The sequence below is a fragment of the Humulus lupulus genome, chromosome 4 (assembly GCF_963169125.1).
Source record: "Humulus lupulus chromosome 4, drHumLupu1.1, whole genome shotgun sequence".
NCBI lineage: Eukaryota > Viridiplantae > Streptophyta > Magnoliopsida > Rosales > Cannabaceae > Humulus > Humulus lupulus.
This window is the reverse complement of record NC_084796.1, coordinates 12,627,152-12,651,012: the sequence shown is the minus strand read 5'-3', so window position 1 is coordinate 12,651,012 and position 23,861 is coordinate 12,627,152. Positions and strand designations below refer to the sequence as shown.

At 33.4% G+C, this 23,861-nt stretch overlaps 2 protein-coding genes across 2 annotated transcripts; both read right to left on the bottom strand.

The window, feature by feature from the left end:
* Positions 1 to 59: 59 nt before the first annotated feature.
* LOC133829980 (galactomannan galactosyltransferase 1-like) lies at positions 60 to 1,804 on the bottom strand. The gene has a single exon (XM_062259852.1). The coding sequence runs from the start codon at positions 1,496 to 1,498 to the stop codon at positions 176 to 178; it is 1,323 nt and encodes a 440-aa protein (XP_062115836.1). The 5' UTR covers positions 1,499 to 1,804; the 3' UTR covers positions 60 to 175.
* A 2,914-nt stretch (positions 1,805 to 4,718) lies between these two features.
* LOC133829977 (protein PAT1 homolog) lies at positions 4,719 to 9,474 on the bottom strand. The gene is made up of 5 exons (XM_062259849.1): positions 8,937 to 9,474; positions 8,471 to 8,613; positions 8,195 to 8,251; positions 7,469 to 7,520; positions 4,719 to 7,223 (listed from the first exon to the last, which is right to left on the bottom strand). Exons 1-5 carry the CDS (start codon positions 9,016 to 9,018, stop codon positions 5,071 to 5,073), a joined length of 2,487 nt encoding a protein of 828 aa, XP_062115833.1. The 5' UTR covers positions 9,019 to 9,474; the 3' UTR covers positions 4,719 to 5,070.
* Between the last annotated feature and the right edge of the window lie 14,387 nt (positions 9,475 to 23,861).

Below are 23,861 nucleotides of genomic sequence, written 5' to 3'. Positions count from 1 at the left end.
TTTTTATACAACAATTGACAGAAAATCAAACTTAACTATTCAGAACTCATACAACTATATAACCAAAAAGCCTCGAATCATTATCGAAATTATGTCCAAATAGGCCAATACACTCGTACACTAAATGACATAGCTACATATTAGGACAAATAAACCAAGAGAAACATAAAACAGATCACCACACCAGAGGAAAATCAAAGGGCAGGGGTGACACCAAAGAAGAATTAAGCAAATCAGGATGAAAAAAGCCAAATCTTCTGAGCACTTGATTATCTGCAAAATTCAGAGCCCTCTGCATCCCATTCCAACAAGCTTCCCAAGTGTAAGTAGGATTATGTTCCCCAGTACATGGCTCACAACCTGTAAAATGTATAACAAAGGGTCTCCTTGTTATTCCATCTTTGAGATACTCTTCTCTCACCAACCCATAATACTCACTCACTTTCTCAGCATGCCTTCTCCTCAAAATCTTAACTTTTTGCTCAATCTCAATATACCTCTTGGCTATATTATCAAGCCCATCCACTAATGCTAACCAATAACCTTCAAAGTTGTACTCACTCTCTAGATAAATCTTCTCACCCCATTTCTCCTTCTCTTCCAAAAGTAGATAAATCAGAGCCGATTGATCATCTGACTCCGGATACAACTTGTCTTTCAGTAATGATTTCTGGATTTTCCCCCACTTTTCATAATCTGGGCTCTTAGGTCCCATACTCGTCCATGTTTCCATGAGCTCCATCGACCACTGACAGTTCCTTATCAAGAAAACGCCGGCGTTTAGACTCGTCCAGCTTTTGTTGTCGTACACCATATTGGACCAACCGTGAACGACAAGGTTATAGTTGTCGTATTTCTCCAACGGTAGTTTGAATTCCATGTCTGTGAAAACCGCGTCGGAGTCGACCCACCAGACCCATTCAACTTCCGGGTGAGCTAACATGGCCGATCGGATTAGTGGGTACTTAGCCCAGAAGCCAGGCATTTTGGGATGTAACAAAGCGTTGTTATAGAAGATTTCATGACCGTGGATACGGCCATAGTCGACCTTGTTCTTAAACAACCGAAGCTGTAGATGATCGCCGGTGGGGTTCCGGCAAGCGGAAGGTTGAGAACCAGTCACGATGAGGACTCGAGTGGCCGTACTTCCGGCTAAGTGGGGATGATGTTTGAGCCATTGTTTTCGTTTCTGGTCCCAGTTTTTGACTGGTCGGTCAATGGAGTAGCTCAAGTCTCGGTCGTCGTAGAATGTGAACTCAGGTGGGTCGACGCCGGAGACGGTGTTAAATCCAGGAACGACGTCGTTTGAGCTTGGTTCAGTGGTGAAAATGGTTTCGAGTGGGTTTGGGTTAATGGAAGTAAGGAGTGCCCATATCAAAGAAATGGCTAAAGAAGCTCCACCAACGAAGAGAAAGCCGTCTGCGATGAGTGAAGCGGTTTTGTACAAAGCACTGCGTTTTGGAGAGGTTTGGTATCGAGAGAACTCTGGCAAAACCATTTTTAGAGAGTTTGGTTTGAGAAGAGAGAACAATAAAGATTATGAGAGTGAGAGAGAGAGAGAGAGAGAGAGAGAGAGAGAGAGTAGTACCCAAAGTTTGCACCTTTATTTTGTATTTTGTCTTTATAATTACTATATTGAAATTATAAAGATCCGATTTTTATAGACATGCAAGGCAAGGAAAGAATAAAAGAAGAGTCTTTTCTTGCATGCATGAACTTGTTATTTTAGGGTTTTTAAGAGTGTCGGTTTCTCTCACTTTTTTTTTCTTTTCTTTTGTACAATGATGATGATGATTCAACCTAGGCGTTTTTCATTTATGGTCAGTCTCAGTAGGAGAGTCCCAATGATATATATTGAAGTATGGACCTTTTTTCTACTAGTAAGAAGAAAAGATTAAGCTTTTTTTTTTTTTTTCTACATATATTACATAGTTTAATTTATATAGATATTGGATTTTGCTACGGAAGTTTGCACATGGCTATAGTAAATGCTGTGTCTCCTTGTCTAGTTTTTAGATAGAGATAGAACATAAGGTAGGTGGGTGGTGGTGAATGGTGGTATGATATGGGTTCAGCCAAGACAATTGTCAAACTAGGCATTGTGAATCTTTGATGGTTTTCATGCATATATTATTTTTCTATGATAAAATCCCACTCTCCAAGTAATCAAAATGCATTGAAAACTCTTAGATTTATTATATCCTCAAAAAAAAAAGTTAGATTTATTAAAATAAAAATGAGAAAACAAATGGGAATTTTTTTTTATTGATTTTATGACTTGTCAAGATAGTTATATCTAACAAATTATTTTGTACCATATATGCTCCTTAATTTAAGAATATCTTTCCTTTTATCATTTAATTTTTTGACTTTTCTATCTAAAGAAAATCCTTTTTTCTTAATGTTTTCCCTCATTTTAAGGAGATGATTATGGTAGTAGGGTAATAAGACTAATAAGGTATTGGTTATTTCTTATATGGAAATATCTATAATAATAAAAACTATTACTTGTATTATGAAAAGTAATAATATGCACACGTTTATGTTACAAATAACTTTAACCAATTATATTTATTTAAAGATACGTCCCAAAAGCCATGTGTAGTGTTTGCACATCATTACTTTTTCAATAAAATATTACTAATTAAGTTATAATCTACTTCCCAACAAAAAAAAAGTTATGATCTACTTAAATTTAGCTACAAACAAAACCCTTCATAAAAAAAATAACAACACAAAGTTAATAAATTTATTACTTATTTAGAAGAACAAAAATATCAAAAATAATAACTAGAATTTAATACTAGCTAGTAATATTTAGTTTTAATTATTTTTAAAATAAAATCTTCATTGCTACCAAAAAAAAAATTGTATTCCATCTAATTTGTTGTTTCCTGTAAAAAGTAGGGGGGAAAACCCAGCAATTAATTATCTTAACCTAATTTATAGCTAAAGATATTACAATCACTAGTATAGGATAGTATACAAGGAATGTGTAACTTTTCCGGGAAAAAAAATAGCTTTTGATTACAAAACTATTGACTTTTTAATTGAAGGAGCAGAGCTAGTACTTTAAGAAACAAATCATGGAACGTAATATAATAGGATTTTTTTTTAACACTACCCTCTTCTTTTATTCATTAATTATAAATAGCCACCTAAGACTGGTACTGCATGTAATTTCTTCAATATAATTTTGAAACTAATACAACCAAATATCTTTCGAAAAATTGTGATTGGTAAGGGATTTGGAAATGATTTTATGATTTTGAAAATTTAAAATTTGTGGGACCTACCAAAATATTTGATTGGTAGATTGTTTTTGAAAACTATATCCTAATTAGAATTCTAATTTTGTGTTGTTATTTAGAAAACAACAATTTTGCGTTTTCTCTGTTTTGTGATTTTTTCTCCAAAAACTTAAAATCAAAATCAGGATTTGTTTGTTCTCTCTACTCCTATCCTTTGTATCATTGTTTGTATTTATTTATTTTTGTTTTGCCAATTTTTATGACTTGAGTATGTTCCCACTAGTAATAAGGTGTTTATGAAATATTTTATGATATTTATGCACAATTCAAAAATAAGTTGTGCTGATATTTTTATAAATGACAATGCAATATTGTTATAAATTTAATCAATAATTATTATTAAATTTTAATTTATCAATATAATTAAATTTTACTTAATTAAATCTATTGATAAATCAAAATTTAATATTATACAATGTATGTATATAAAATTAAAATAATATTTAAATTCAGCGGTTCGAATCACATATTCAGTTTATGTTATATTTTCAAATTTAATACCAATCACAGATTGATTTTTTTAAAACTCAAAAACATTTTATTGACATTGAACCAATCATATTTTCAGAAACACGATTTTAGTCACTAAATTCAGATTTTTATTTTAGAATCTCACTTTTCAAAATACAGTTTTCTAATCGCGAACCAATCAGACCCAGAGTGTCCATGTACTCCGATATATAATAAAAAAAACTTATGTGTACATTTAAAATAATAATTCGTATAATTTTTTTTTGTGTGTTTATATTTACTAAAAGAGGAAGAATAAAAAGTTCATTGACATTTTTGTGAATATCTAACATGTGAAAATGCTTATTATAAATTTATAATCATAGCATGAAATTCCCAACCAACATATAACTTGTTTTTCTCAGTGGAACATACTCTAACTTAAGCAATATAAACCATACCAAACAATTTTGTTTACAAGTGCAAGAATCAAGAAAAAAGACAATAAACATATAACAAGCTAATCAAAATTCAAGATTTCTAAATAGTTCCACCCAATTGCTTTGATTGGTGTTATTTTGAAGAAAAAACAAACGAATACAAGTGACAAAAACTTAGAAGCTGTCGTTAATTAAACCAAACAGCATCTAAACATAATTGTTTCTACAGTTGAAAAAACACCCTCTTTCCCCCAATCATCATCATCATCATCATCATCATCATCTTGTTCATAAACACAGTACAATGCTTTGCTTACAACCTAGATTTGCATAAGAGAAGAAAACCCAATTTTGGATATAAAAAGCACAAACTTCATCCCCACGTCCTTGAAAACAAATAATAGACAGGAACATGGGAAATCAAACTGTTCTAGAGAATCTATACATATTCTCCCCTCCCTCAATTTCCATACCAGGGAATTCAACAACAGAGCATCAAAATAAAGCTCTAGAGAAGAAGAAGAAAAAGCAAAATCCATAGGAATTTAAGAGGAAAAATGTGGAGACAAAGGAAGGGCCTGCTAACTAGTTATCCCAAACCAGTAAACATGTAATTTGGGACGAAAGCATATAAAATCTACAGACAACTAAACTTACCCCAACAGTGCTATCCCCTTCATATACCCAACATTATTACTGTCCGGTGTTGCTAATTACCCATATGACTAGAAGTAGTAGTAGAAGAGCAAAAGTTATGCAAACAAGTTCGCTGCTCAAACAGCGTGTGCATGTATCGGATATTCTCTGTTTTTTTTTCTTTTCAAAGTACAGTATCTTGGTTCTTCCACAGAAACTTATATGCTCCAGTATCAACTCAGTACTGATTCTGAATTCATCTGTTCATCGTTTCCTCCATTGTAACTGTTAGATCCAGCCACAGCCATGGATCGACGTGTGAAATCTAGCAATAGCTGCCTCTGTTGATCATTGGTGTGCGGAAGGCTTGCACGCAAGAGCTCCACTGGCATTTCACGACTAATAGATCTTGCTGCATCTGCTCCTATAGCAGCCATATTAGTTGGACCTTGAACGAGCAGAGACTGCATGATACTATCAAACTTATTTACGCAATACTTAGTTAAAAGGCCAAAAAACTCATCAAATGAAGCCTGCCAAAGAGATCGGTTTGTCATATTATAGTTGCTAGCAACATGAGGATCCGTCAAGAGTTCAGTTGCTCTCTCAAGAACTGATTTTAGGATGAGAGAAGCCCCATCTCCTGCAGAGCTGCCAAGAGGACGAAGTGGAGGCTGTTCAGATGAGCAAACCACTGCTGCAAGACAAGCACTAAGAGCACCAAGGTCCATTTCACAAATGCATGTTGCAACAACCTTTGCAAGGTTATCTGTAGTTTCTGCTGCTCCAGGATCAGAGGGTAGGCCACCAAACAAGAACCGTAAGTGACGGAATATGGCCATGCAAACTATTCGCATGAGGTCACCACCAGGAAATAGAAGCTGAAGGTACCTTGCCAAAAGTTTGCGTCCCTTGGGTAGAGAGACTAATCTTAAGAACACAAGATCATCCTTGGGAACAGGCCCAACTGTGTGGCTATTTTTTCCAAGCGGGTCAACCAATTGAAGTGATGCAGCAAGCCCTTCCAGGACAACCTGCCGTCTACGTCTCAATTGTGTTCCATTGTCAGGGAGCTGATTGAATTGCAAGAAACGATCAATGTCATCTACATCAAGAAGAAGACAAAGCCCATCCTCAATTGCAACTCTAGCAGCAAGCATTGGTTCCTGCTCTAAGGGCTTCTCAGAATCCTTCTGTTCAGTACCCCCAGAACCTGATAAATTTGGACTGTCCACTTCAAGAAGAGGACGAGGCCTACGAATAGATGAGAATGGAATCCTTCCAAGAGCATCAACCTGAAGAAAAGCATGTGGTTCGTTATTAGGCCGTGCTCGTGATGGAAGATCCCTCAAGTGGTTTGGGCAAAAATGATGCCTCAGCTTAGCTCCAGAAGATTTTTTAGCAAGACTGGCCTGATGGTAATAATCATCTACATATGGGTCATTACTGTGTGTTGCAGCAAGTTGCATTCTGAGAATACCCTCAATTTCATCAGATGTCATGTACTTGGATCTGTATTGTGGCCACCCAACATCACTCCTCTGGCTACTCATGTCAGAGCCCATCTGTGGAAAGCGAAAGGGTCTGCCTTTCTGAACCAATTTTGGTCTTTGATCTCTAAGATCACCAGGACCGAGCATTGCATCGAATTTGTTCATTAAAGGTGGTGAAGGGGGAAGATGAGGATTAAATAGTTGAGACTGCATTCCTGACAAATGGTTAAATGATGGCTGAACTGAATGGTGCATTCTCTGTTGCTGCTGCTGCTGCTGCTGCTGAGTCATTAACTGTGGAGGCATTATACCATTTTGATGAGACAACTGTTGCTGTAACATACTATTTAATAATCCAGGGTGATCTCCTGGATACATGCCAGCCTGATTAGCCCATTGGTTTGGCAATCGGTTATTAGCAGACAGACCAGGAGTAAGCTGAGGTAAACTTCCAGCAAAATGAGATCCATGAGGTAACCCGGCCATTTGAAGTTGTGAGTTTGAAAATGGAGAAAGGTTTGGTGAAGATAAGCCCCCCTGGGGTCCTCCAGCAATATATGGCATATTCAGGTGACCTGAATGGTGATTTGGTGATGCTTGCTGAGATCTGCCACCTGGTGGAGGATAAGAAGTGAAGGAAGATTTAGGCACCGGAATAGGTTCACTGGAAAAGTGTGGTTGATGTCGCTGTTGGTGTTGGTATTGCTGTTGTTGCTGTTGTTGCTCAGGATAAGATGAAGTTCTGTACAAAGGGTTTGATTCTAGGATGTGAGCAGCTGAAGAAAATGGCTGTGAAGACCACCTTTTGCCTTCAGAAATGCTATCAGTTTCTATCATCTGATGGTCATTCCAATTTGGAAACTCCTCTTGTGCCCATTCTGTAACAGATGAGCCTGAAATGACAAATGTCAATGAGAATAAGATTACAGGGCAATGCACTAAAAACGTCAACTAGAATTTTTACCAGTTTACCGCCAGTCAAAGCAAATTACACCACACAATTTGTTAAAGGGAAGATATGAAAGCAGCGAAAAAGCACTCAATTTCTTGTGTTTTAAAATCACAAGGCCTTAAATATAGTTATTCAACATGAAGACAATACACCCACGTATAACAAACAGACTAAAGCAGTACTTACTTTCTCTGGATACATCACCAAGTGGCCCCATGTTTCTCGATCCACTTACGACCTGGCAACCAAATAAGCTATTAGAACATGCATTACACTGCAAAAGCCTAAAGATACATATAAATTCAATATACACTACCAACCAATGGAGAACAAATTTCATATCAAAATAACCAAACCTTTCTTTAATTGATAAGACTTAAACCTAAGACCCACCCAACCCTTTACATTTTCCCACTCAGAAAATAACAGGAAAACGAAAAATCCAGTCAATTTTATCACATTTTCTTATAATGATCCACAAAATCAGAGCAGCATTCAAGCACTTTGTAAGAGATCACTGATTGCATGAACAAATCTAACAATCTCAACATAACAATCAATGATAGAAAGTTATTGCACATAGAGAATATTACCCATTAAGTTTAAGCTTGACACCACCAATCTAACATGAAACATTCCTCAAGTAATTATCAAATATAGATTAAATCACGCTTGCCAGGCTCACAATAAATGCAGCTCATGTTCAGGCCTTCAATGCCGTCATTTCTTACACATGGGAAGTTATATACGTGAGGTTCTTTCAATTCAATATTTAAGAAAACAACTAATTCCCATTTTCCTTTTCACTAAAATAAGTGTGAATATTTGTAAATTCAAAAACATTAAATATTAGCTGATTCTTATGTTTTCAAGCACTGCCTGCACTAAAATGCTAGTGTCTACTTAACCAACCTTTGAAAATGCACTTGCTAAGCTATCAATATCAGATAGAGACCTTGAGAGAGGAGCCTGTAAATAAGAAGATAACAGTTAGTTCCATCCAACAGAAAATTCTTGAACTAGTTCACTCGTTAAATTTTAAAATAGTAACAGGAACAAGATCCCTTAACGAAGTAGAGAAACAGAAAATTTTTAAAAATGAAGTAAAACAATCAATATAAGCGTTAAAACCACAACAGAACAGACGCTTGAACAAAATTCATGAAGAAAAATTCGAAGGAAAATTACCTCTTCTTTACCATAAAGAAACTCTTCTTCCTCAAACCCCGCCGCAGGCAATTCCACTTCTTCATCATCTAAGCCTCCTAACTCAACTTCTTCAAGAACATCATTTCCAAAAAATGCATACTGTGATGCATCAAATACCTCACCTTTTTTATTGGAAAAAACAAACAACATTAGTCAAACGAAGATATTCAATTAAAATACCAAATACCAACCAAGAATCACTCTATCAAGAAAACCAGTAGATAGACGAGTATAAAGCAAACCAAGTCACAAACAATAGTAATTCAGATCCGAATCAATCAACAATTCCCAAAACAAGAAATGTTCAACTTAGCTTAATAAGCTCTATATGTTTGAATCCAAGAATTACTACCATCTTTTCCGACTATCTTAAAAAAAAAATTAGAAATCTCATTGAATGAAAATCAAAACAACTCAGACATCAGTAAGCGCAAACGAACCCCACCTGTCGAATCATTTCCCAATTGCTTGGGATCTTGATGATTGGGAGTTTCTTGAATACTACTCCCACGCTCGAACGCTTCCATATCTACAGCTCTAGGCTCTAATCTAATACTTCAATAACATACAAAATAAAAATCGAACCCAAATAGCAGACCAGAAACGGTCGAACCAAAACCCTAAGAATGAAACCACCACTAACTCCCTCCCTCCCTCCCTAAGTCAAATCAGAGGAAAATCTAATCCTATAACACTAATAAAAACCAAAACCAACAAACCGAAAAAAAACCCTTCCTAAGCCCAAATTTCTAGGGTTTTTGTTAGGATGTTAGAAAAGATCTGTACAGTGATTCATCGCAGAACTTTTCTATATATTTTTTCTTCAATTTTTCTTAATTATCAAATTCTAGGGTTAGATTTGAGAAGAGAAACAAAGGGAAGAAGGGAACCCTAGGAAGAAGATAACGATTGTCAATTTTGGGCTTGAAATTCAATTTATTAAAAGAGACGAAGTGACCTTGAAATGGCTTATTTTTTTTATTTTATTAATTTGTAGATTTATTTATTTTCTCTTTCTAAGACAACAAAAAATAAAATAAGAATTTGTAGTAGTTATAGTGATAAAGGATTATCCAATTTTCAAAAAAAAATAAAACATACCCAAATAAATAAATAAGAAAAATAAAAAGGTTTTAGAGAACTTTTTCTTTTTTTTAAATGTATTTATGTTTGATTGTGTTTTGTGGGGATGGTAAGGTGAAGAACTATTGGTTGGGTGGCTTTTTGGTGTAAACATAGAAAAATAAAAATCACCAAAAAAAAAAAAGTTGAATTTTGAGAGGCATCTTTGTGACTTGGCTTTCCTCCTTTTTGGGTAATATAGAATTGATTTTTTTTATTTTAATATGATATTTTTTAAAAATTAAAAATAAAATTGTGACTAATAGAAATTGGAGATGTGGTATGGGACCTACAAATTATGTGATGAGAGTGATGTAGATAGGTTTATGTTGAGGATCAAGGTTATAATGGAGGACAGGGTATAGAATAATAGAAGAGTACATTACATAATTTGATAACTTGAGATTCTTGACAAGTTTTGTAGGTTTGTTGGTTTAAATCTATATGATAATTTATCAATGGAATCAAAGCCCAAAATTATACTCTTTAAGCTTGGGAAAATTACAAATATGTATAGCCACATTTCATGCCAATAGAAAGATTATGTTGTAAGCATATATGGAAAGAGCAATTATATGTGAACACACAAATCATACACAAATATTATACACCTATATGTCAAATCATTTTTACTCATCTTAAATAAATATAATTGATTGGAGTGATTTGTCACATAAGTAGTGTGTGTAATTTATGTGTGCACAAATCATTATTCATTTGAAAAATACAATGTCACTAAAAAATGGTACATGTGCACATTCAGAAGTAAAATTACTTAGGGATGTCAACAACAAAAAAATCTTACTTTAAAATGTTAAACATGGTGGGAATGACTCTCCCCAAACAAAATTTGTTTAAATTTTTATTAATTTTATGTTTTTTTTAGTATATTAGGTTATGTTTGGCAAAAAAAAAAGGGAGTGTTGGAAGGATTGAGAGTTTGAAAAAGATGATGAATAAGTGATTGATGGATATGATAATTACTTTCGTCAATATTATTTGGTGTAGAGAAAGGGGATAGGGATGGATTTAAAATTTAAATACAAATTACTAAATTATATATCATATAATATATATTTGATTTTTTCTTTAAGAATATGTATGTAATTTTTCATAAATATTTTATATTTTTTGAATGATTTATTTTGGAGGATTTGGAGGGCGACCCATCCCTCCATCTCTTCCTTCTTCACTTTTTTTTTTTTTCTTAACAAATGATTTTGGCTCTCTAACCACCCTTCTCCTTTCTATCCTCTCCGTTCTTCCAAAATTCTCAACTACCAAACATAGCGTTAGTAACTTTTTAAATAAGTTCAGTTAGAATTCATCTCATTTAAACTTAAAATTTTAGTTTTATTTTAAATAAATAAGTTTTTGTGAGAATTTCCCACCCCTAAGATATATTCTACGAGAATCGGAACAAAGATGGGGATTTAAATAATTAATATGAATAGGAAAGTACTTCCCGCCAATTTTCCACCCCAATAACATTCCTAACTTAAACTAAAAATCTTTGAATCTAATTTAATGAACTTAAACTTAATCATTTGTTAAGTATGACTTAAACAAAACCCAAGTTAAATCTAACATGAATATGAAATAAATTAAATACAAAATTATTCGACATAGTTGATGTGATTTAGTCTTTTCATTTTTATTATTTTGTTAAAATCGTGTTTACTTGAACAAGTAAAAGAAATTGTGTTTAATTGTCTCATATATGTTTGGATCCTGTGTTTTGACAAATTATATTTTGGATCCTATGTTTTGTAAAATAGTTCAAATAAAACCCTAAACTGGGTTTTGATGAACAAAAAACTTAATATAACAATTGTATACAGTTATTAGGCAGAATAGTTGTATTCTTGTTTTGAGTTGTTAGTTTGGTAAATTATTTGTGATTTTAGTTAAAAAAAACTTTGATCAAGATTAGATTTTTGAATCTATTTAAACCATTTTACAAAACATACGATCCAAAAAATAATTTATCAAAACATAAGGTCCAAACAAGTAATGAAATAAAACACATAGTACAAAAAAGTATAATCCATACAAAAACTATGATGTGTGGCTAAATAAATTAAAAGAAAGTTCCACTTTGGAATTTTTAATTTTATTATTTATAATTTATTATGTGCATCAAGTGTGTTGGTTTTTTTTTTTTTTTTTTAAATAACTTATGGAGTTTTTACAAATTATATTTTGTCTTATTTTGGACACTAATTTATTTACAAATTTGTGATTACACTATTTTAAATTTATAAAGAGTTTTTATTGAATTTTTGAGATGTTTATTAATAAGTAATAAAAATTACATGTGTTGTAATTATTTTCTCATTTGTTTATTTTTATTTTTAGTAATAGGAATAATGTATGTGACCGATATGAATTTGGGAGAAAATAATGAGAATAATTTCACTCCCATTTTATTAAGTAATGGCATTACTTGTGATCAATTTTTATTTATTTTTGTTTATAAAAAATTAAAAAACAAATTCACCCTTAAAAAAATATTCTCTTTAAAAAACATATATTTTATATAAAAGATAATTTAGTCAAATTAAAATATTCTTATTACATTTTTCGATTAATTTAGTAAACAACATAATAAAATAATAATTTTGATTTTTTAATATTTTATTGTCGTTGATTTTTATCATTGATTTATTCCTATTACAATCACAATTTAATAAACGCGTCATTATTGTTAAAGTTTGTTTGTGCAAACACTCCAAATATTTTCATTCTATTTTCCAATCCAATCAATCATGCTATATGATCCAACTATTATACAAAATAATTTATTGTGGATTCATTTCCAACAAACGATATCGTATTAGTCAAAATATCAAAGATAAGCTTTATTCCTTGTCAAATATATATATATGCTTTACTTGTTTTATTTATTTAGAATTAAAAAACCATAAAAAAAATATAAATACTTACAACATAGAATTAACTAAAAAATAAATTATTTCTTAAAAAAACTATAAAATAAAATATAGCTATCTATACAAAATTATTAATATTTTAAAATAAATTACCTAACAAAAATATGTTGTAGGTAAGAATTCGTGTTTAATAATCAATACTTAATTTGGACTTATAGGTACAGTCAGAATCACCACTCGAAAAATGTTTTCGAATTTTATAAATTATAAAAACAGTAATGTAATATTTTAATGAGATCTGAGACACTAGAAAATAATTATAGAGTTTAATAAATTGGTAATTACCTTTACCATCAATCATAACAAAAAAAGCTCCCACCATTTATAAAATCAATAAATAGCTTCCCTTCAAATTGTTGACAACTTTGAGTTTTACCACCAAATTTTTTTAAAAGTCTTCTAAATAATTTTAATTATTTGATAATCAATTGTGTGTTACATTACATCCAAACAAATAAACAAAAATGTAAAAAGTAACACAAAACGTAATGTAATTTCAAAAGGAATTATGAGCATAATTTGAAGACAAGTTATATATTAATTGTTTTTGTTAGAAAAATAATATTAGTGTTTTACTTGCTTGAACAATAATATAATCTGGAAAAAAAAAATCTCAAAGACTGATTGAGTTATAAGTAAAATACTAAACCGTGAAATTCAATCATGTGCATTATTAAAATCTATATCTTGTAGTGGTATAGGATTAATATTAAACAGTTGGAAATTGTTGTATGTTTTTTAATTTAAATTCAAAAGTGTTGTGATTTAGAAAAATAATATTGTAGTGTTAAACAATATAATCAAAATTTAATGCTATGCAAATATATAAATATCAAAAATATTATTTTTAACAATTTTTTTTTTTTAAATTACTATATAGTTGAAAGGTTCTAATTCACATCATAACAAAATTCATTTGATTGATACATGTACCTACTTCAACCTAGATGGAAATAGTTCCTCCAATTATTAATAGATTTATTGAACCAATTATTATTCCTGAATAGCACAAAAGAGATAAAAATGGATGAAGCTTTGATGTGATTAGTTGATATTAAAAATAGACGATAAAAGAAATAGATCAAACTGATCGCTCACGTGTTCGCCTTACATTCCAAGGAAGACAAAAAATGACATATATACATCTAGTCCTAGGGTTCTTGCACTTGAAAAAAAAAAACTAGGGGCATTTTGCTTGTATTCAAAACTTGATTATTTATCTTATTTTCATTGCAAAATCCTTGTACTCAAATCGTTGGTGGGACCCTCCAATAGTATATTGTGTTAGAATATTTATTTATATGGTATATAAAATCAATTTGTTACAATTAATTGATTTAATATATCAAAGTCAATGTTTTATTTATTGACTAAATATTCTAATTAATGGTCAACATTATTTGTTCTCCGATTTTATTTGTTACCTGATTTTGCATATCCCAACTAATTGAGAGAATATATTAATCTGTGGTGGAGACTCTGATGGTAAGTCTCACTCTATAAATATAGAGTACCGGTCCCCAAACTCGCTGCTCATTCGGACTTTCAGTAACTCCATCTAAAAGAGTTAGTGAGAGCTTGGAAGTATGTGTACTCGTTCTAATTTATGTTTCTTTTCTTTTGTAGATCTAAAGCTAGATCGAGATTATCGATTGCAATGGTTGGAGGTATACAATATCTAATCCTCTCTTTGTACATGTTCAATCTATATATCAATTTCGCCTACATGTGTATAATTGTTCATATGTCTATATTTTATTTTATTCTAACATTTGGTATCAAGAGCTAGATTTATCTCTGCCTTGTTATTTTTGTATGCATATATACATATATATTTTTATGATTTATAGATATGCCTATGTCTTCATATATACACATATATTATATATTCGTGTATAGTTTTATATATTGTTGAAAATTGGAGATTATTAATTCAAATTTGTTTCTCAATTTTAGTTGCATTAGAAATCTTTTGGTAAGTGTTTCAAATGATTTGTTATTTGAGAAACTAGTTTAAAAACAAAGCAATGACCATGTGCATACACGTTTATGGCCTCAAGTTGAAAATTTTGCTTTTTTTTTATTCAATATGTTTTTTCGATCTATTTGAGTATTAGGAACTCTTAAGTTTATATTTTCTAATGTTTTGATGCATCAAAAACAAGTTTTGAAACTCAAAACAACTTTTGAAACCTTAAGAACCCGGTTATAGTCAAACTTTATTTTTGATATTAATGATCGATTTGTTGTTGTTGTTTAATCAAACTAATTCCATGGATCTCTTCATCTATTCATTTCCATGTAATCTGGGCTTTGAAACATGTATTTTGCTCGTCGGAATGCATTTTTCCGACCGGGTTCGTTCGACCCACATGTAGAAACCGGGTCGATTTTGACCCGACTAGAGGACAGGGATGAGAGAAACGACATGTCATTTTGGCCACAACCGAAGCAAAACGATATGTCGTTTTGAGAAGTTGCACGACACTAATAAAAATTAAGAAAAAATCATTAAAAATTATGAAAATTACATTTTTTTCATTTATTTTTGGAATTTTATTATTTAGACAATAAAATTCATTTTTTTTAATTTTTTGCCAATTTAATTAAAACATATAATTTTGGAACTTTATATGTTATTTAGAAATTACTTAAAATATGCAATTACTTTATTTTTGTGTATTTATTGTATGGTATATTTCTTTTATTCATGAAATATTAAATAATTGTGTTATTTTAATAATGTAATTACTTTTTGTTTTACAATTATGTTTGTGCAATTATTTTATTAATTCACCAAATCAATAAATAATTTTATTGTCTTATTTAGCATGAAATTTTCTACCATTAAGTATATATATAGAATTATTGTATTTATTTTCGTACATGTAATTAATTAATTTGTATGATTATTTTGTTAATATTCATGCAACATTTATTATTAGTATAATTGTCTTTAATTATATGTATGACTTTATAATTTTAAATACGTTGTATATTTTTTTATTGTGCTAGATATATTTAGATTATATTGAAACATTAAGATAGGTTGAATAATATTTAGCACATAAATATTCATAAAATATTCACATTAATTATTCATAAAACATTTAGGGTGAATAAAATTATGAATAATACATAAACAATTTTGTGGTTGACATAAGAAAGCACAAAACCGAGACAAATGCTCAATCTATAACGATTTTTAATGATCTTCGGCCATACTAGGAACATTAAACTATGTGATTGCCTATTATGTTATAACAAAATTGTTCTTAGGTCTTCATAGAGCATAAAACATAATATCTAGTGAACAATATAATTTTAAATAATTAGAGAGTAGCCACAGCATCTTTAATTATATAAAATTATATATTAATTTGAAAGGAACACATAATGGACATAAATTGTGATTGATTATATATATAATAATTTTACCCCACAAGGATTTTATTATATTTATATAATTAATTAGGATAATATATTAAATTAATTTTCTTAATTTACCCACAGGAGTTATGATAATTAATTTAATAGTTTTATCATAAAGTTTAATTTAGATAGAAATATCAAACCTTAATTTATCCCAAATAATTTTTTTGAATAATCTATCATCATATACATCCAATTTTATTAAATTAAAAATTTAGCCCACATGCAATTTTCTTTAATAAAATTTCATCCTTCAGCATGTTATACATTGGTAAAACATGACTTCATTAAGCCTCAATCTTAAAAAATCTAAGTTTGTAATCCTATTCATACAGCTTCTTCATCTTCCTCTAGTTTCGCTGCATTCCTTACCGAAATTCCTAAGCTTAAGTGTAACGCCCTACTACCCAGGGACCGTTGCGATGTGTATTTTAAACATTGCTAAACTCGCTAACCGAGCCATTTGGCCATAATCGTGCAACTAAGTGCGATTACGGTTTAGGGTTAAAATTTTTGGTTAAGATACAACGTTTCACTAAAATGTTTACTGTTGTTGACGTTGTTTTTCGTCAAACAGTGAAAGAAGAGCACATAAACAATAACTGAAGATGGCCAATTGAAATAAGACAACTCAAACACACGATTTTTACGTGGTTCAGCAGTTAAATCTGCCTAGTCCACGAGTCTCTGTTATTAAACTCAAGATTATCTCTAGGAATTCTTCAAGAATGAATTCTCCAGAGTTTTCTCTCAAGATTCAGGATTTCGGTCCTTTACAATGGTGCATGGCCTCTCTATTTATAGAGAAGGCTGCGGAATACTATCCCACATATTTTGGGTAGTTACTCTTTTTGTAAATAAAATTAATGGCTTTAAATGCCTATAATCAGATATAAAAGGAAATGTCCCCTGAAGACCAGGGGACGTATAACTGACCAAATAATATCCCACGATTCTAGGGGATTTACAATAATAAATGAGGATTACATTTCGTATAGACATCACTTGTATATATTCAAGGTGGTTATCAGGTATCTCCAAGGCTTTAACTTCCCAGGTTTTCCGTCATCTTTCGAGCTAAGGGCATCTTCCGAGGTCACATGGCTTTCGAGATTGTATGTGCGTCTAGCTTGGGACCCTTGATCCGAGGTTATCCCTGAAGATGAATGCTTCCCCGGAGCTGCCTTTCGAGATCATGAACACTCCGAGGTCACCATATTCGAGGTCGTCTATGTCCTGCAGGCTCGGTATTTAATCCTGGAGCTTATTTCCAACCTTATGAGTCCACTTGTTTACGAATCCAAATTTCGAGGTCATATTTAACATAGCTCGAAATCTGGGTGTAACAACTGTATACATTGGGATCCCAAAAAATATAATTTAAAGGTTAAATACAATAAAATATTTACAACCAGCCGACCTAAGCAGCAAAATAGGGTTAAACCCAAGTTCCTCTTTAAAACCTCGACCATGGCGGTCGAGCAGCTGCATATGTACACATCGTCACCTAAGCTCTCCAACTCAAGGATGGTCCAGCTTTCTTTTGCCTTTACCTTATAATTTAAAGGTTAAATACAATAAAATATTTACAACCAGTCGACCTAAGCAGCAAAATAGGGTTAAACCCAAGTTCCTCTTTAAAACCTCGACCGTGGCGGTCGAGCAGCTGCATATGTACACATCGTCACCTAAGCTCTCCAACTCAAGGATGGTCCAGCTTTCTTTTGCCTTTACCTGCACCACATAACATCCGTGAGCCGAAGCTCAGCAAGAAAACTCAATATGCTCATGAACAATAATAACATGTTACTAAATCATAATGGGAATGCCTAGCAATAATAGTCATATTCATGCATGCAAATAAGTCCAAATAATAATTGTGGATCCTGCTCTCCTGTATGGATGACTATCAAGTCAATCCTAATCAGATGAGTGATTAACACTTTGAGATTCTGACAATCATGCGCTATGCTAGGGCTTGTAGCCTTAATCAGATGAATGATTAACCCTTTGAGATTATGATAATCATGCGCCATGCTAGGGCTTGTAGCCTTAATCAGATGAGTGATTAACACTTTGAGATTCTGATAATCATGTTGGGGCTTGTAGCCTTAATCAGATAAGTGACTAATGAGTGAGTCACGAACTTGGGCTCAGCACCCACAGCCATGTGACGTTGCAGTCACCTGAGCCTTTTTGGCCCTGGCTCTAAGTAACTAGTCTTTAGACTAGACAAGCGCTTTTAATTTTCATTGAACTTGAGGTCGGTCAAGCATTAATGTTCATGATGATTCATTCAATGCTTATGTCGATTAGATCTAATCTTTTCGACTTGTGTTAAACACGCTAATACTGTTCTTGACTCATATGCCAATTCCATACGACCAGTGCTCAAAACTACTGTCGAACTTGACTAATAAGTCACAGCTTCACAGTTAATACTGACACCATTGTCGATTCCTGACTCATAGGTCAGGTCCATTCACAAGTAAGCAATGCAACCAGGCATATATCATATGTCAAATATCCAAATGTAGGGCATTCAGCATGCTTACTCAACAATGACTAGCATAATTATGATCATGCACATTTACAGAGACTTAAGCTCTGATCAATCTCATATTCAATATTCATGTCATGCCCTAATCACATGTATCTCATGCATCACATACTGGGTGCAGTTTTCTTACATTTGGTCCAAGCATAGGTTACCAATAAACGAGCCACAAACACGATCTTGATTCCAAGCCCCTAGCGATAACCTAGTCACAACCATAAACGGTGTTTCAATGAGTTAAAGTTCCAAAACCCAATCCCGCACTCTCGGGACCTCGAATCCCACCAAACATAGTGGTGAAATCATCCCTTGAGCTCTCGGGTCAAAACCCCAAAAAACACCAAAAAATCACATTCTGAAGGTTGTGTAGCGCTACCTTTGGGCACTACAGCGCTACAAACAGACCCAATCTCCCCCAAATCAGAGCACCTAGTGCAGTAGTGCTACCACCCTAGCGCTACAGCGCCCAACCCAGAAATCTGGGTTCTCAGCTTCGTGTTCTTCAAGCTTCAAAGCTCCAAATCCAACCCCAGCCTATCCAAATCTCAAAATTAAAGTTCCCAAACATCCTAATCTCCCAAAATCAATAAAACCCAAGCTTTAATTCATCCAAAAACTCATCAAAACATAAAATCCAATTCAACCTTAAAAACTTTAAAAACTTAGAATTTAAAACTTGAATTACCTCTGATTATGTTGTTTCCCAGCTAAATCCTCCGGGTAATAAGCTTCTAATCTTCCCTAGAATCGTTATGCCTCGATCCTCGCTTGAATTCGAGTCCTAGAACTCAAGTTTCCTTCGAAAATGCGATCGGGTGACGAAAAGGGAATGGGAGGAAGAGAGAATGTTGTGAACGTTCTTTTATAATTCTAACAGGTTACTTCAAGCTTAAGTAACCTCACGCAAATCCTAATGCTCGGGGTCCCAAAAATGCCATCGGGGGTAAAATAGTCAAAACTCCTAGAATTTCCTCCTGATCTCACTAACTCCTAATTTATCATCAAATATTTATTCACGTTACCCAATATCCCGGTAATGTGCTAAACACTCCTTGACTCACTCCGAGTCAAGTATAAATCCCGTTGTGACTTTCCCACTAGCTTACCTTCTAGGATCGTCTCATGTTTAGTAACCCTAGCATAACCAAATAATAATGAAGCACCACACACATGCCACATATATGCCAAATATACCCGAAATGACCAAAATATGAAAATCATCCAATTAAACAGAAATTGGTTCACATACATATTTAATACACCTAAACATGCATATAATAATTTAATTGCATATTAAATCAATTATGATCCTCATGGCCTCCTGATCAAGGCCCTAAGCCTTGTTAGGAAATTTGGGTCATTACAACTATCCCCTCCTTATAGAAATTTCATCCTCGAAATTTATCTAAACAGTCCGGAATATAAATTCCGCATAATTGATTCTAATTCCTAGGTCGCTCCCTCGACCTCACTGTGTCTATAACATACCTTAACCCAAGGTATAGCTTTGTTTCTCAGAACTCTGTTATTTCTGTCTCATATCTGGACTGGCTACCCTTACAGGGTAACTTAACCTCAAATTTCATATTTTCATAACTCAACACATGAGTCTCGTCTAACACATGTTTTCTCAACATGGAAATATGAAATACACTATATAATTCTGATAGTGCCAAAGATAAGGCCAATCCATAGACAACCTGATTGATCCTATCCAGGATTTAAATGGTCATTTCTAATCCTGAGTTAAACTTGCCCTTATTTCCTCACCTCTTTCCCTGGTGGTACTTTAAGGAAGATACAGTCTTCCACTTGGAACTCCATGTTCCTGCATCTCAAATCAACATAACTTTTTCCATTTACTCTCAGAAATGATCATCCAAGCTCTAACCTCTTTAACAACTCAATGATCCTCTAAACCACTTCAGGATCCAGATATAATATCTCACTCATCTCATCCAAATGAATGGGCGACTAACATTCTCTACCATATAGCACCGTCTCATAAGGTGCCTCTCCAATAACTAGATAACTCTCTCTTTCTGATTTATCATCAGTCTGAGGATAATGAACTGTACTAAACTCCATCTATATACTCATTGCCTTCTGCAATCTTCCTCAAGACTTGGAAGTAAATGTTATATTATTTCATATAATATAATATTAGATTAAATAATGTGACAAAATGTGATTTGTCACACAAATGTGATTTGTCACACCTTGTAACATATTATTGAGAGCCACAAAATTGGACACATGTGTGTGTCCAAATGTGACATATTTTGGAGTTACAAAATCAGTTACAAATTTGTAACTCCCAAATATTACCCAATAATGTGTATATTATATGTTACACATTTGAGATTGGATTTCATAAAGCCATATGAGAAATGGCTGATAGAGATGTGATTTTAACTCCTATATTGTGTATGGAAGTTACAAAATCAAGTGGGAATAAATTGGAACGTTTTGAAAAAAACTAAAAAATTGGTTGCTGAAAATGACCAAGGGCCACGGCTGACAAATTCATACTAAGTCGGTTTTTATCCAATTTTGAACGTTTCCAACAGCCAAGTAACTCCCAAATCTCTATTTTAATTCCATAAAACACCCAATTTATCATTGGTAACAGCCATGGGGGTTGGTGGAATTTGAAATTCAAAGGGTGTCTCTAAACTCTATAAATAGGAGCCTAATGCTCACTTGCAAGACACACCATTTTTCATCCACAAAAGCACTTGGCTGAAAAATACACCAAAAGGCTTGATAATTCCAGAGAGCTATTTCCTAGAGAGATCCCTTAGTGCTTAGAGAATAAGGGGAAATAAGCTTTTGGACAAAGGTCTTGAACCTTGTTCAAGTTGGTGATCCCCACTACTCTACACCTTGGTTGTGTGAGAGTTTGTTTGTGTTTTCATTCTTTTGTTCTTCTTATTTACTTGTATTGTTATAGTATTGAGTTTGTAATCTTCCTCTTCTACATCTTTTTATTTACTTGTATTTTGAGCAATTGAGTTGTAATACTTATTTAATCAATATTCTCTTGTCCATTGTATTTTTGCATAGAGTTGTATTTTTGGTTTTTCCACTTTTCCATTGAGCAATAAAATAATATTCTCTAACAGTTTAACATAGTCCTCATCTGATAAGATAAACCTTGAATTCCATGAAGGCGTACTACCTCTCTCACATAGAGGTCTATATACTGATCAATTGTATTACTCGTCCTTACTGATAGAAGTAGGCTCACTTTAAATACTGGTCCATAACGACCCAAACCAAATTACACTGGCCCACTATCCTCGGCAGGCCCACTGCAAAACCTATCGCGATGTTTCCTTATTTCCATTATGGAATACTCAAAGGCTACAATAGCCTTACTGGTTTCTGATACTCTGTCTTGACCTGCTAATAGGTTGAGAACTTTGTCATGTATTCCATTATGTCTCTCTCCATCCCAGGCCATCAATATAAAGCTTTCAAAATCTGTTACATCTTCCATGATGCCCGGATGAAGAGAATAAGAGATAGTATAAGATTCATCCATAATCTCCCATTTAATCTCAGTGTCCATCGGATCCCAAGTCCGATCCTTATACCACAATAAACTCATACCTGACACTGTATAATCCTTAGCTAATCCAGCTAAGACATTCCCCTCAATTCTCCCATCTGTGGGTCACTTAATTATTTTCCTTTAATCCTCTCTGAAAGAGTAAATCAAACATAACGTTGGCCACCTGGCCCACCAGTAACTCCACTATAGTTCTGGTCATATCCTTTGACTAACATGATGCATAGGAAATCACTTTTCCTTGTCACTGTGGTGTCATAATAACCTACAAATTGATTCTGATCTGTAAGAAGACTCAGAATTCTTTCCCAAAACACATGTACTATTCTGCCCCTCCAAGGGAATTCCTGCCCTCTAAGGCGTTCCTTGACCTTGACAATTCTCCAACCGAGAATAAATCACAACACCGTCGATCAAGATGATCACAAATCAAATTAAGATAATCCTTGAATACTTAGTCCATCTAATTCATCAAAACAACATGGCATTAACCAAATTCTCAAAACATAACTTAGCACTCCCAATGCCCTTATCTGATATAAAAAGCAGTCTTCTGCATATCCTTCTCCCTGACCTTCAGCTGGTACTAACCAGATCAAAGATCCTCCTTGGAGAATACCATCTTACTCAATAACTAAGTCCTTTAATTCTTACAGCTATGCTGAAGCCGTTCAATACAATGCCCTAGACATGATTTCGTTCCCGGCACCAATCCAATCACCATTCATCTCTTTGCGTAAATGTAATCCTGAAAAATCCCCTGGAAACATATCCAGAAACTTATAGACTAATCCAGTCTGTCCTGATCCCACTGGCACGACCTAAGTGGTATCCACCATACTAGCTAAGAGTTCTATGCATCCTCCTGCAATAGATCTTTAGCTCTAAATACAAATGCCATATGCACAGTGCCAACTAATACAATGGTTTCTCACCCTCAAGCTCAAGAGTTACTATATTTTCCCTTGCAATTTAGCATTGCCCCACACTTGGTTAACCAATCCAAATCCAGGATCATACTAAAGTCAGTCATAACCAACTTTATCAACAACTGATGAATCCTTTCCACCATAACCTAACTCATCACAAGATAATCATGTAATATGCATAACAAGTCTATTCTTCTCTAGATGCAACAAGCAAAGAACAACATGGCACCAAAGCTAGTCAGCACAATACAAAAATTAAAACTAAAAAGCTGACCTGCCACCCCTGATGAACCAGCCTCAATCTCAGTCTCAGTCTCAGTCTCAGTCTCTGGCTGCATCGGAGCGAACACTCGAGTTTGAGTCAAGTTATCCACCCCATTTTGCTCATCCTTCCTTCGCCTTGGGCAATTCCTCTTAGGGTGCCCAAACATTCCACATAAGAAACATGCCCTTGTTCGGCATTCTCCCAGATGATGCCTCTTGCACCGAGCACATTATGAGTAAGTCTTCCAGTTCTTATTTTTGCTCGAACCAATAAACAAAGGTGTCACTATTTGAGTACTACGCTCTTCAGCACTCTCTTTCTCAATCTAATTTCTTGTGCTCTCAACAACAAGAGCCTTCCCTACCACCTGAGCGTAGGTAGAGATTTCATGCACTGGGGCTACTCTAATGCCCTAAGTTATATTGGGATTCAATCCCTAGATAAACCTTTCCCTCCGAACTGCATCTGTGGGTGCCATATCAAAAGCAAATTTGGCCAACCCATCAAATCTGTTAACATACTCGGTTACTGTAGCATTTC

Excerpts from the sequence above, each read along its gene's own strand:
- LOC133829980 (XM_062259852.1), bottom strand. The coding sequence starts at position 1,498 with ATGGTTTTGCCAGAGTTCTCTCGATACCAAACCTCTCCAAAACGCAGT.
- LOC133829977 (XM_062259849.1), bottom strand. The coding sequence starts at position 9,018 with ATGGAAGCGTTCGAGCGTGGGAGTAGTATTCAAGAAACTCCCAATCAT. Across the intron at positions 8,614-8,936 it reads ATTGGGAAATGATTCGACAG|GTGAGGTATTTGATGCATCA; the intron begins GTGGGGTTCGTT and ends CCAATAAAAAAG. Across the intron at positions 8,252-8,470 it reads TTCTTTATGGTAAAGAAGAG|GCTCCTCTCTCAAGGTCTCT; the intron begins GTAATTTTCCTT and ends TCTTATTTACAG.